Genomic DNA, 12,494 nt, shown 5'->3' with positions numbered 1-12,494 from the left:
TTCTGGGGGGCAATTATATATTGCGAAATTAGTGTACAGTAGCACACGCACATGCATGGTGGAAGCTAGGGAGGGGGACGGTAGGGAGGTGCTGCTTACACCACTGGTCAAAATAATAAGTACACACGCTTCTGAGCTTTCTTTCACGTCTCGTAAAACGTTTTTAAAACAAAACAAAAAACAATAAAAAAAAAATCCAATTAACTTTGAATTTACTAATTTACTGTAGACTATACATACAAATATTTACCATAAGCATTTTTCGCTTCAAATATGTACAAATATGTACATGTATGTACAGGTGCAAGTGTGACTATATAGAAATCGAATAAATTATCATTTAATTCAGCATGATGAGACATCGCAAACATAGGAAAACAAATTCATTTTAAGCCAATGACTTGGCAACTTTTTGCTGTCGCTCTCTCGCGGGTAATTTTGTTTTGTTTTTTATTTTTTATTTTTGTATACCCTATTTGGTATATGGGTATTGTGAACTGATGTCCAAAGATGTATGACTGAAAGGGAAAAAACTTCAAAGTTACAAGTGAAAGGAGCACAGGATTTTACACATGAAACTCAAAATTTGACTAGGAATAGGAATAATAATAATAATTGCTTGAATAAAATGAATTGCTTGCATAAAATAAATCAAAGAGAATTAAAGCAAAAGTAATTCAAGAATTTAAAATTGCATAAATGGCATGTCGAAAATAAAAAACCTTTTTAGTCAGTGAAACGTAATACATATGTAAGTAGCCCCAGAGCCACAGATCAGACTGACGTTTTTTCCTCATTTAATTCGTATAATGTAGCGCTCAGCTGAACGATAGATCTCCGCTAGATCTGCTATAAAGAGCATCAAGTGTTTCGTTGCACAAAGCTGAACTTCCTCTCTTGTTTACTGTTGATTCTGCAACGAAAACGCACAGAAAAAAAATACTGGTATCGTCTGTATCTGTGCTTTGAATGGGGGGGCTGTGCTCTGCGCCAGGGGGCCAGAGGCCCAGGTCCAGGTCCGCCCAGTAGTAGTGGTAGTACGAAGTGGGCGAGGCGAGGCGAGTATCTCTGTTGCTTGCGTGCTTTTTGTTATTTGTTTTAATTTGCCTTTGATGTTTTTACTACCCTAGGCGCGGTGCCCCATCATGGAGCGTATGGTGTGTATGGAGCGTATGGAGTGCCGTGTGGAGCCATGCAGCGTGCGTCTGTTTTTATGTCTAACCAAATATTATTCCATCTAATTGCGGCGAAAGTTCTTGCTGGGGATATCCACATGCTTTTTCAACTGATTATCGATTATGATGGTTGACACTTTCCTACCCCCACCCACCGTATCCCCCCACGCATTTGTCATTCCGGCATTCTGCAGGTCATTTCCGAGTCGTATACCGTCGGTGTAGATAGCTATACCCATCCAACCAATGTCATGGTAACCGGCAAAAGGCCGGCAACTTGTTGAACTACAATTCATATAATTTTCTACTGCTAACAGTTGATAACAGACCGCGATCGTCGATAGAGAGAACCGAGCGAAACGTTCGTCCATGAATTATTATGCAACATTAAAACAGTTTCGTGACGTATTTTAAATTTAAATTTAAATTAATTATACAGCAGGCAGACAGTCATCCAAGGCAAGCCAAGACTTATATTATGAATATGAATATTATATTATATTTTTCTTTATTTATAATATTTTATTTTATTTTATTTTATTTTATTTTATAGTAATAAAAACGCATGCTTCCGAATGGCTCTGCGATTAAATTCCCAACGAATGGCCGCTTGGTCGGAACGGAACCCTTCCAATTTGTCTATGCAAATATTGGCGCAAAGATTAGACTTGAGCTGACGAATCCGCCCCGAAAAAAGTACCCCACTAAATGTACTACTTACTATCTTTATTATGCCAGAGATAGTTAAAGTTGCGTATCGTAAATCCAACGCCACTAGCATTTCTCATACGTTAAATATTTACAGCAGTAATTTGGCGGAGAGCGAGCACTTTGCACCACAAAATGCGTCACTCAGACTCGAAAGTCAAACAAAGTTTTCGTTTTCCCTTTCGGTTTTGGTTACGGGGCTATAACAGTGATTCCAAAAAGTGTTTGACTCACTCAACAGTCGCGGAAAACCTCCGCTGCGCAGTCATTTGCAACGATTACGGACTTTACTTCTTTTTTTTTTTGTGCCCAGAATGACTCTCGCCTATGGGGATTTACGTGCGTTCGCATAATATCTATTGGCTGAAATATAGTGACAAGAATAAAATGGGAGTACCACATGGGTGGAATTTATATGTGGGGTATACTCGTACAGACACATTGGTAGACTGGAAAAATTTAGATTTAATGCAAGAAAACACTCAATCGAAATTTATGTATTCGTTTGCAATTGCATTTATTTATTTATTATTTCTTTATTTATTTATTTTATAGATTCAAACTATTTTTCAACGATTTAAAAGGTGCAAAACAAAACTCATCTGTCTGTATGTCCGTATGTATTTTCCTATCAAGTACGCCAGTCCCAAGTCTTATCATGTGTCGCAGGGGGCAGGGCACACAAAAAGTTGCTTCTTTTTGGCTTGGCAAATCAGAATGAAATGTGCACTTCCAATAAATAGTCGCCACTCATCGTGATAGTGGCACATATTGTGCACAACAACTGATACTCGTGCTCGTGAAGAATACACACTCAAAATTCGTATTAAATAAATTCAAAATAAAAAACAAATATGGCAAAAGTTTGATTGAGATATTTGCCCAAAGCATGACTTGAATTATTCCACACGCGTTTCCGTTTACACAAATAAGTTGACTAAAAAGTGATTTAAATAGTGATTCAACAAGAACTTTAAGGTGTCGTGCAAGAGGAAAAATCTTTAAAGATTTATATGGATTTATCATGCTCAAAGGTTAAATATTTTAAACTGATTCCGCACTGGAATTAATGTCTGCTCCATTCGAATTTCTCCTTGAAGTGAGAATTATGCCAAACAGATTTGTCATTAGTAGACGCTTACCTCAATCATTTGATTCAATTATCGCCCACTAATTAATTAGCTTTGACGCATTCCTGGCCAAGGGGATTGAATAACCGCTAGAGCCTATCGGTGGAATTCTGCACAAGTAATTATGTGTGTTGCAGCACCTCGACCCCGACCTCCAGCTTGCCCGCTCAATAGAATTCCCTTTCAGCATGCCATCCACATTCACATTCACATTCACATCCACATTCACTCGGGTATCATATTCATGACCAGAGTGGGCACATCTCAATATACACAACCGAGAACAGAGCAGAACAGAACAAGGCAACACAATCCAATTTGGCCAAGCATTTATGCAAATATCTCGAACTGCAACAACATGTTTGTGGTGTCCAAACATCGCTGGGGCCTGTGCCTGTGCCGGTGCCGGTGCCTGTTGCTGTTGCTGTTGCTGTCTTTGGCTTATGGCATGGACATATTTGCGGTTAGTTTATTGACCGAGTTCAGGCCCAGCACAGCCGGCATCAAAGTCAGAGAGTGAGAGAGAGAGCATTTAATTGGTAAACTGGTAACCGGTTCCCACACAGCAACACTCCGGCATTTATCGTCTCCACTCTCTTTCTCTCTCTCTCTGTTTCTCTCTTCCTTTGGGATATTTCTCCAAGCCCATGCGATCTGTGGACACAGATACTGGAGGAGGGTGGCCAGGCCGGGCCAGGCCAAGCCACAGGGTCTCTGTCTCTCTCTGGAGCTAATTTCGCCACATTGTCACATACTTTGGCTACGCCGCCAGCTAAAGAATGGGGCTGCACGCTCCACGCCTGGCCCCATGCTATCCAATTACCAGCGATTGCATGACACATCATCGACTTGGGGGCGCAACGTCAAACAACAGTCCATATCAAAGCGATTATCAATGACAAAAGATAAAAACCAGAAAAAAAAAAAAAAAAAAAACACCAAAACTTAGATACACTTCAAAGTTCGCTGATACCTGATAGATTACTTCTGGCATAATAATTTCCAGACTATACGAAATTCGTAGCAAATCTTATCGCGTCTCATTTAATGAATTTTCGTTTGTTCATTCAGCAAAACTATTCCCAAATCGGCGCAGGTGTTTCCTTGGCATAATCTCAATCAAAAGTACACAGCGGAAACACATTTCTAGAAGAGTTCTCAAAGCGTTTTTTATGCCGCAAGTTTCATCACTTTTGCTGCTGCCTGTAGTTCTTATCCAATAATTATGAGACTATCATTTGATTGATGGCGGAAAAGAAACAATTAAGATTGAAAGAAATAATGTGCACAAGAGAAGAACAGCAGCACAGACAGAAGGTATGTGGCACGACTAGAAGGCGTCTTTACGCCTTTTATCCTTATCCTATAAATGAAATATAAATAGTATTAAGTATATAGCATATATCTTCCCCGGCTGTACTTGCCCAGGCGACACAGTCGATGTTTAATGGGGAAATTCAACGTGTACGTTGGAGAACTTTGATGATTGCAAAAAGACCGTCGGAGCAAATTGATAATTGATAAATGCCGTCGGCAACATGATGAACAATAAAATGCAAAATCTGAAGAGCCATATACATAAGCTATAGATTATATCTACGCACTTCTTGGGCTATAAGAATCGATTGCCAATATACTGAAATAATTCTGAGCTCTGTATTCCATATCCAGTAATTTCTACAGTGCCAACGACCTTCCTTCCACCTGTTACTCGCTCGCTAGAAAATCAAATATGCCCCGAGTACGTACCCCATGAATAAACAGCATTCATTCATTCATTAAGTACCCCCCCGGGGCACTCTTTTGACCAAAAAGACTCGTGCATTATTTTGCTAATGTTTTGTTTGTGTTTTGCTTTGCGTTGTTTTGCTTTTGCTTTTGTTTGGTTTGTTGTGTTGGCAGCTTATGCATATTAATAACAATTATCAATAGTTAATACAAATAATTAGCTACACTCAATTATTATATACACAATGTACACGCTGATTATAGACATAATTTACATTAAGAAATATAAAAATACAAATTAAAAAAAAAAAAAAACATCTTTTGGGTTGGGGGTGGTGTGGGGGTGGGGGTAACAAGAAGAAACATTTCGCTAGATTTAGGGCTGGGATGGATTTTGGGGATGGATTCTCAGTTGACCGATGGCTTGACGGGCTGCGATTTGCGTGTGCGGGCACGCACAAAGTCCTCCAGGTACCAGCCCGCAATGGCCATCACACAGAGGGCATTCAGGCAGTTTAGGGTAAAAGCGTAGCTGGTATGGTCCCGCACCAGACCTGCAAACGAAAACGAAAACGAAAACAAATGCAAACACAAACTCAGTTGGTGGGCCAAAGACTCTTGGGGGGCTCTCTCTCTCTCTCTCTCTCACTTACCTATGAGTGGGCCAAAGGCCATGGAGAAGGTGCCAGACATTAGTAGCTGAAGTCCAGCGGCAGCTGGCAGACGCTTCAGTGGCACATATCCTGGTATAATCAACGACCAGAAGACCGTGCGGAAGGCCTTGTTGAGGCCCAGAAACAAAAAGATGCCGACCATTGTATAGAAATTGGAGGTCATCGAGAGGAAGACACGGCCGAGGCACATGCCCAGGATGCCCACCACAAAGAAGGTGCGATTGCTCAGATTGATCTTGGCGGTGATCAGTGGAATGAGGAAGCGAACGACCAGATCGAAGAAGCCCAGCGTGGACATGGCCAGGGCTATCTGGTCACTCTGGAAGCCCAGATCGTTCAGTATGAATGGCGTGAGAATGGCAAAGTTGATCTCCACAAAGTTGATCAGCGTGATGCCCACGGCCAGGTTCACGTAGGTGAAGTCACGCAGCAGATCCAGATCGAAGAATATCACGATCTTCATGTAGAAGGGCAGCTTCTTGCGGCGCTCGCGCTCCAGCTCGTCCTCCAGCTCCTGCTTGTCCCTGTCTGTCAGCTTGAGGGACACGGCCTCCGCCTCGGATTCCGAGTCGTAGCCAGGATGCGGCTTGTCCGTCTCCGTACCCGACTCTGGCTCCTCCTCCCTGATGCTGTGGCTCACGGAAATGCTGCGCTGCTGGCGCGGCGAAATGTCCGTACGCTCCCCGCGGCTATTCAGACGCTTCAGCTCCACGTGTCCGCTGTGCTCGGACTTCTCAAAGGTATTAAGGCGATTCCGGGTGCCGCTGCTGTTCAGCGAGGCCCTGGACCCGAACCAGCCATCGTTGGCGCGCGGCAGCACCGGCGTTTCCGGCTCCACCACACTCTTGATGATATCCCCATCCTGGTCCTCGCGCTCGGCCAGTCCCTGCGGCTCGTGCAGCGCCTCGGCATCCCTGTCGCGCTTCACCACATGCCACTTCACCGGCTGATAGATCAGCGAACAGGCGATCGTGTGCAGCGAGGCGCCCGCGAAGAGCAGCGTCGTGCCCTGCACACCGAACACCTGCAGCATGTAGGTGGCAAAGTAGGGGCACACAATGGGCCCCAGGCCGGCCACACCGAACTGATACGCGGTTGCTGTGCGGCGCTTCACCTTGAAGTACGTGTTCACCGCCAGCGAGGAGGCGGACACCGTCAGGCCACGCCCAAAGCCATAGATGATCGAGAAGCTGAGCAGGTAGACGGTGAAGCTTTCGGCGAACACCATCCAGAAGAGGCCCAAGAAGGTCAGCACTGAGCCGAACAGGGCCACCACGCGGTATGTGTAACGCCGGAAGAGCGGGCCATTCAAAAGACCTGCAACAAAAGCATTAAAGGAATATTATCAGGGAATTTATCAATTAAAATACAAGTTGGAGATCCTCTCTATACTCGTTAGGCAATAAGGAAGTCATTCAAAGCTATTCTTTAACACAAAATATTCCAAGATACTTCAAAAGAATAGATTAAAGATTTAGCTTCAGAGAGAGAGAGAGAGCTCATTGGCACAAAAATTAAGAAATTGCAGGGCTGCTGGATTAAATGAGTTCGTTCATTGATATTTTGTGGAAATTTATCAAACACGACAAATTTCCTATTTACACAAATACTTAAAAGCGAGTACTAATACCAATAGATCTGCTCCGAAAGTGGAGATTCTCAGCAAGAAATTGTTACATTTTACTCATAATACAAAATACAAATGCCCATGGAACGTAAAAAAAAAAATATATATATACATATATTTCATATTAAAAATAAATATTTTCACATTTCAATTAAATATCTTCATATTTAAATAATATATATTTTCATATTTAAAATAAATATATTTCATATTCAAATTAAATATTTTCTTATATAAATTAAATATTTTCATATTAAAAATAAATATATTTTCATATTTAAATTACATATATATTTTCATATTTAAATAAAATATATTTCATATTTAAATTAAATAGCTGTTCATATTTAACTCAAATGTATTATATTTAAATTAAATGCACACATTTAATTAAATATATTTCATATTATTAATAGCTTATATCTTTTAAAGCGTTTCTGTAGGTGTTTAAATTAAAGTGAATTGCGAATATTTAATTTTCCCATGATTGGATATAAAGATTGAATATTTCATTTGAATATGGGTGTGTTCACTATGGCATTACTATGCCATTTATCTGCGAGTGTACCAACGCGGCATGTGATATCACAAAGAGAAACGTGAGCTATAAATATTGTTTACACTAACTGAAAAACATCTAAGGAGCACATAAAGATGAGACGTACGCAGTAGCACGCTGCCTTACTCACCCGTAAATGCAGAGACGGCTATCTGTGTATTGATGATGGTGGTTAGCTCCGAGTTGCTGATGCCCAGATTGCTCATACGAGTGCGGAACAAAATGCCAAACTGCTGGGCCAGAGCGAATGTCACCAGCTGGAAGAGCACATGGAGAAGGTCAGATCAGCATGGGAGTATGCGAGAAGGAGCATGGGAGGAGGATACACTTACAATATTAACGCCACTGGCAATGGCAACCAGCCAGCCCCAGCCGCCATCGGGCGCCACAAAATCATCGCCCAGATCGCTCTTGTCGCGACGCTTCTTTTTCTTTGTGGGTGAATGCGAATTGGCTAACACCACCTTGGCCTGGCCGGTACCATTCTTTGAGTGATGCTGCGACTGCGACTGCTGCTGCTGCTGCTGCTGCTGTGGTTGCTCTGCTGTCAGCTGCTCCTCGGGCAAGCGTAGTCTGGATGCCTCATTGATATTATTATTATAATTGTTATTGTTGCTGCTGCTGTTGTTGTTGTGGTGGTGATGATTCCCATTATCAGTCATCTTGAAACTGCGGTGTTAGGACTGGGATTGGAACAGGGACTGGCACTGGCACTGGCACTGACAATGGCACTGCTGGTTGTCTGATTGTTGCATCACTGGATGGGTCCTACAATCATACGCCTATAAATGGGAAATTCAAATCAAAGTGAGTAACCGGAGTAGTCGTTGCGGCAGTTATTCATGGCAGGCATTCAGCGGTTCAGCAAATTCCACATTCAATCAAAGCAAATCAAATCAAAGCAAAGCCCAAATACCTTTTCCTTTGAGATAAGCACGAAATCAATTGTATATAAACAAAAACGTTGCACATTGTACAGTACATATATACAACTGATAAGACAGTTAAAACAAAAAAGAAGAATTATATAAGCTCCGATTAGAACGAAAAAAAAAAACAATGATTTCTCGAAGCATGGGGATCAATGGGAATCATAGAAACATAAAAGAACTTTGAATTGGTCGCTTGAACTTTAAATTCGATTATTCAGATAGCTGAGAGTTAAACTTTGAGCATCTATTTGGAATAATTAAATTAAATGCCACATATTATAGAACAACTTTTTGTACTCATTGAAATCCAATGGATAGCTTTTTTTTAAATTTATTTTTCACTCTTTGGACAGATTCACATGTTCACTCTTCACGCCACATTGACAGACTGAAAGCCGCCACTATATTGTACATAAATATGTACATATATTTCGCTGGCACACCACACAGACGATCCGATAACCGTTTATGGATCAGATTGAGCTCTTTGTTTGGATAATTTGTTGGTCTATCACAGTCGCCGCCCAAAAAACCAAAAACCCACAGCTAACTCTCACTCAGTTGGCTTCGTTTAAGTTAAATATTTGGCTGGGGAACTAGAAACGTGACCACAAACAAAAAGAGTTAAAAACTAAATAAATAATACATAAATTTAGCACCCCTATTATATAAAGAAAGTAGAAAAAATAACAAACGTCAATGGGTTCCGATTGTGTGATCCGTAGAGCTCGCTCCGGCGTAGCGGCGCGTCTGGGCGACGATTATTAAGTATTATTTTTTCTTCTTTTTTGTTTTTGTCGGTATCCTAGAGAGTTTTGGTCTGACCAGCAACCCAGCAAGCAAAGGTCTGAACTTAACTGAACTGAACTGAAACGGAACTGAACTGAACTGAAATGAGGCCTCTCCGTTCCGTTGTAAATATGCCAATCGACAAGCGGCAGGGGCAAAGAAAGATATCTCTGCCTTGGGTTTTATGAGATCATTGGAGTGGGGTGTAGGGGGTAGGGGGTAGCAGGGTTGGGCGTCGCTATATATTTGATAAGGATAAGGATAGCGTTCTTTTTTTTTTTTATATATCCAACACGAGGTGAGAGTGGAGCGGAGCGGAGTCGCCATTATCGCAGACTGACCAAAACTGACCAAATACATACACACATAAATGTACGTACATATGTACGTATGTCGTTATGGCAGAAAATGATAAGATTCGCGGCAAAGTTCGCTTTTATTTGCACGGGGCGAGCAAGGAGAATAAATAAAACTGGCCAACTGGAAACCAATGCTTAAAGTGAACAGTAACAATAATGGGTAGGAAGTTGCTGGAGGGAGGGGGGGTGTGTTTTTGTGTGTGCTAAAGGTCGCTTAAAACTGCTGCTCAAATGTACACTTTACAGCCACTTAATTGTCCGGCAATTAATAAATAACAACTGGAAAGGCTATCAAATATTGTATGCTAAATACTCACAGCTACTCTACAGTGGCTGCGCAAAAACTTCTCACTTGGGTCTGCTTATCAGTCGGGATGGGCTCGCGTTTTGGGTACCATATAATTGGTTGCTAATTGACCTTAAGCCTCTTTCGTTTCTTATCACAAAATGTGACAAAGCTCAATGTGAATGTGAATGTGACTGTGAATGTAAACATATGTACATATTGGCATGGGCATGGAATATTTCATTGGTTACCATCCATTCATCCATCGATCGATCGATCGATGAGTAAAGCACATGGCCTGCTCCTTCCTCCACAGCACACGTGATGATCCTCCCCCCTCCAGGGCTGAACTGACCCCTACTTTTCTGATGTTTTATCATACGATCCTCAAACGGATGTTGCTCTTGGGGAGCACTTAAACATTATCTTTTGGGTCTTTGCATTTTGTTAAGCGATCAACTTTGAGTTGGTTGCTGATCTGCCAGTTCACTGGCACTTGAAGGGAAGTTTAAGAAGCAAAATAAAAATAAAAAAAAAATTAGAGTAAATGTCTTGTTTGAAACTGCCCCACACAGCGAAGGATTGATGGCAAAACATTCGTGAGTATATACCCGTAGTTTGAGTTTATATACAAACGAATTTGCCGCTGCCATCGTCAGGCATTATTAAGTTTTGAAGGCGTCTAAAGCTAAAAACAAACATCTTTATAATTAGTGCTTTCCGCATTATATGATTACTCTGCCTCTCTGTCCTCTCCCCACTGCTGCCTACTGCCATCTTTCACACTCCATAAAAAGGTATTTGCAGTGCAAACAATAAAAGGCGAACGAGGCGAGGCGAGGCGAGGCGTGGAGCTCATGACGATGCGTCTGATGGGGGGGATGTGTTACTTGTGTGGGCAAACAACTTGTGGCAGACACTGTGCCAAGGCACGTCTGATTGGGAAGTTCTGTAAATTGTAATCTCTCTATGTCTCTCTCTCTCTCTCTCTCTGTCTGTGGAGACTTTGATTGATGAATGCCCGTCGAATGGATGGGAAGGGTAGCATAACGTATGCACTGATATTACCCCGAGACATACACACATATTTAGATATTCAGAGTTATTGAGTACAGTGAAAGTGCCCCAGGAGGAACACATACTCTTAATGTAGCAGCTACTAGAGCTGGAAGATATTTATATAGTAATCTTTGTTATCTTTAGACATTTATGGGCATGCCATTTAGTTTTTGATTAGCAAAGGAACCAAAGCACCCCTCCCCCTCATAGATATAGATGTGTGCCCTTTCCTTTGAGAGCTCCTAAAATTACTGGCAGCAGAGACAAAACCACAGACCTTCTTTATAGCTCTTTTGGTAGAATTTCCACCTATAGCTATGGATATGAAGTTACACCAGTTATCCCCTGGGAGCGCTCCCAGTAATGTTCGCTAAAGCAAGCCTCCACTGTAGCATAGACATATGTATCTGTATCTGTATTATCTGTAGATATTTATCTATAGATTTCCGTTTGAATGTTTTCGCTTTTGTGCACGTGTCGCCCGAGGAAAGCGCGCGCTTATTTAGTTGCGTTGCTTTTGTGTTAATTGCTACTAAATTAAAATACAAATGTTAACACACACACACACACACACACATGATCATGCACACATTTAAATATATATATATTTATTTTTACATACATACATACATATGTATATATATGTATATATTTGAGGCCGTACGATTTTATTTTTGTTGAACGTTTCTTTCTGTTTTTGTCGCTTGACTTTTCCACTGCCGCCTCCTCTGCCACTGCTGCTGCCTGCTGCCTGTTGCTGTTTTTCTTGTTTGTTGTTTTGTTCGCGCTTTAGAATAATGTAAAATGTTTTAAGAACAAAAACAAATACTTAAAAACAAATGCAAAACAAAAAAAAAACAAAAACTAAACAGAAACAAAAACAAAATCAAAAAGAATGTAAATAGTATATGAAGCCGAGCGAAGTAAATAGAATTTTTTTTAGCATTCAACAGGCGGCGACGACTTCGACTCGGACTCGACTTTTCCGTTACGTTCACCAGCGCGAACTGAACCGAACGATTTTGTGAATTATAGTATTAAACACCAGAATACAAACGAAACTCTCTCAAATACACACACCAATACAGGCAGGGACAAACACTAATACATGCAGGTACATTTATGTGTGTGTGTGTGTGTGTGTGTGTGTGTGTATGGGAGCCCCTTTGGGCGACAGTCTGGTACATAAAAATACACTTACATGCGCCACCGATGCCGGCTGCCGGGGGCGCTGTTGGCCGGTGCGATATATTTATTATACGCGATATACATATGTATATGTACACGGGCCATGAAGCGAAGCTCCCCCCTCGTTGTCAGTGTGTGCGTGTTATTTATTTTGGAATTTTGCGCTTCAATTGATACCCTTTTTTGCTGCAGAGTGTACCTCCTATTACGATCCAAAAGAGGGCGCAGGAGCAGCAGGAGCATTCACAGCAGCGTATCGGTATAGGTCAGTGTTTTGTTG

The 12,494-nt window shown here is 41.5% G+C and overlaps 1 protein-coding gene across 2 annotated transcripts; it reads right to left on the bottom strand.

Annotated features, from left to right (window-relative positions):
* Positions 1-4,847: 4,847 nt before the first annotated feature.
* Positions 4,848-11,779, bottom strand: LOC111065351. 2 transcript variants are annotated; one of them, XM_022353471.2, is made up of 5 exons: positions 11,691-11,779; positions 7,934-8,383; positions 7,732-7,858; positions 5,395-6,732; positions 4,848-5,295 (listed from the first exon to the last, which is right to left on the bottom strand). In XM_022353471.2, the coding sequence occupies exons 2-5, from the start codon at positions 8,261-8,263 to the stop codon at positions 5,150-5,152; spliced, it is 1,941 nt and encodes a 646-aa protein (XP_022209163.2). In that variant the 5' UTR covers positions 8,264-8,383; positions 11,691-11,779; the 3' UTR covers positions 4,848-5,149. The 2 variants fall into 2 exon arrangements, with proteins under 2 accessions (XP_022209163.2, XP_022209164.2); XM_022353472.2 differs by lacking the exon at positions 11,691-11,779 and adding an exon at positions 9,229-9,391.
* Between the last annotated feature and the right edge of the window lie 715 nt (positions 11,780-12,494).

Source organism: Drosophila obscura, unplaced genomic scaffold (genome assembly GCF_018151105.1).
Source record: "Drosophila obscura isolate BZ-5 IFL unplaced genomic scaffold, ASM1815110v1 contig_73, whole genome shotgun sequence".
In the NCBI taxonomy this organism is placed as follows: Eukaryota; Metazoa; Arthropoda; class Insecta; order Diptera; family Drosophilidae; genus Drosophila; species Drosophila obscura.
This window is presented reverse-complemented; position numbering and strand designations above follow the sequence as displayed.

Bases quoted from the DNA above. Each gene is read 5' to 3' on its own strand.
- LOC111065351 (XM_022353471.2), bottom strand. From the start codon at position 8,263: ATGACTGATAATGGGAATCATCACCACCACAACAACAACAGCAGCAGC. The intron at 7,859-7,933 runs GTAAGTGTATCC...GTGCTCTTCCAG, and splicing joins TTGCCAGTGGCGTTAATATT to CTGGTGACATTCGCTCTGGC. The intron at 5,296-5,394 runs GTAAGTGAGAGA...TTTCGTTTGCAG, and splicing joins GGCCTTTGGCCCACTCATAG to GTCTGGTGCGGGACCATACC.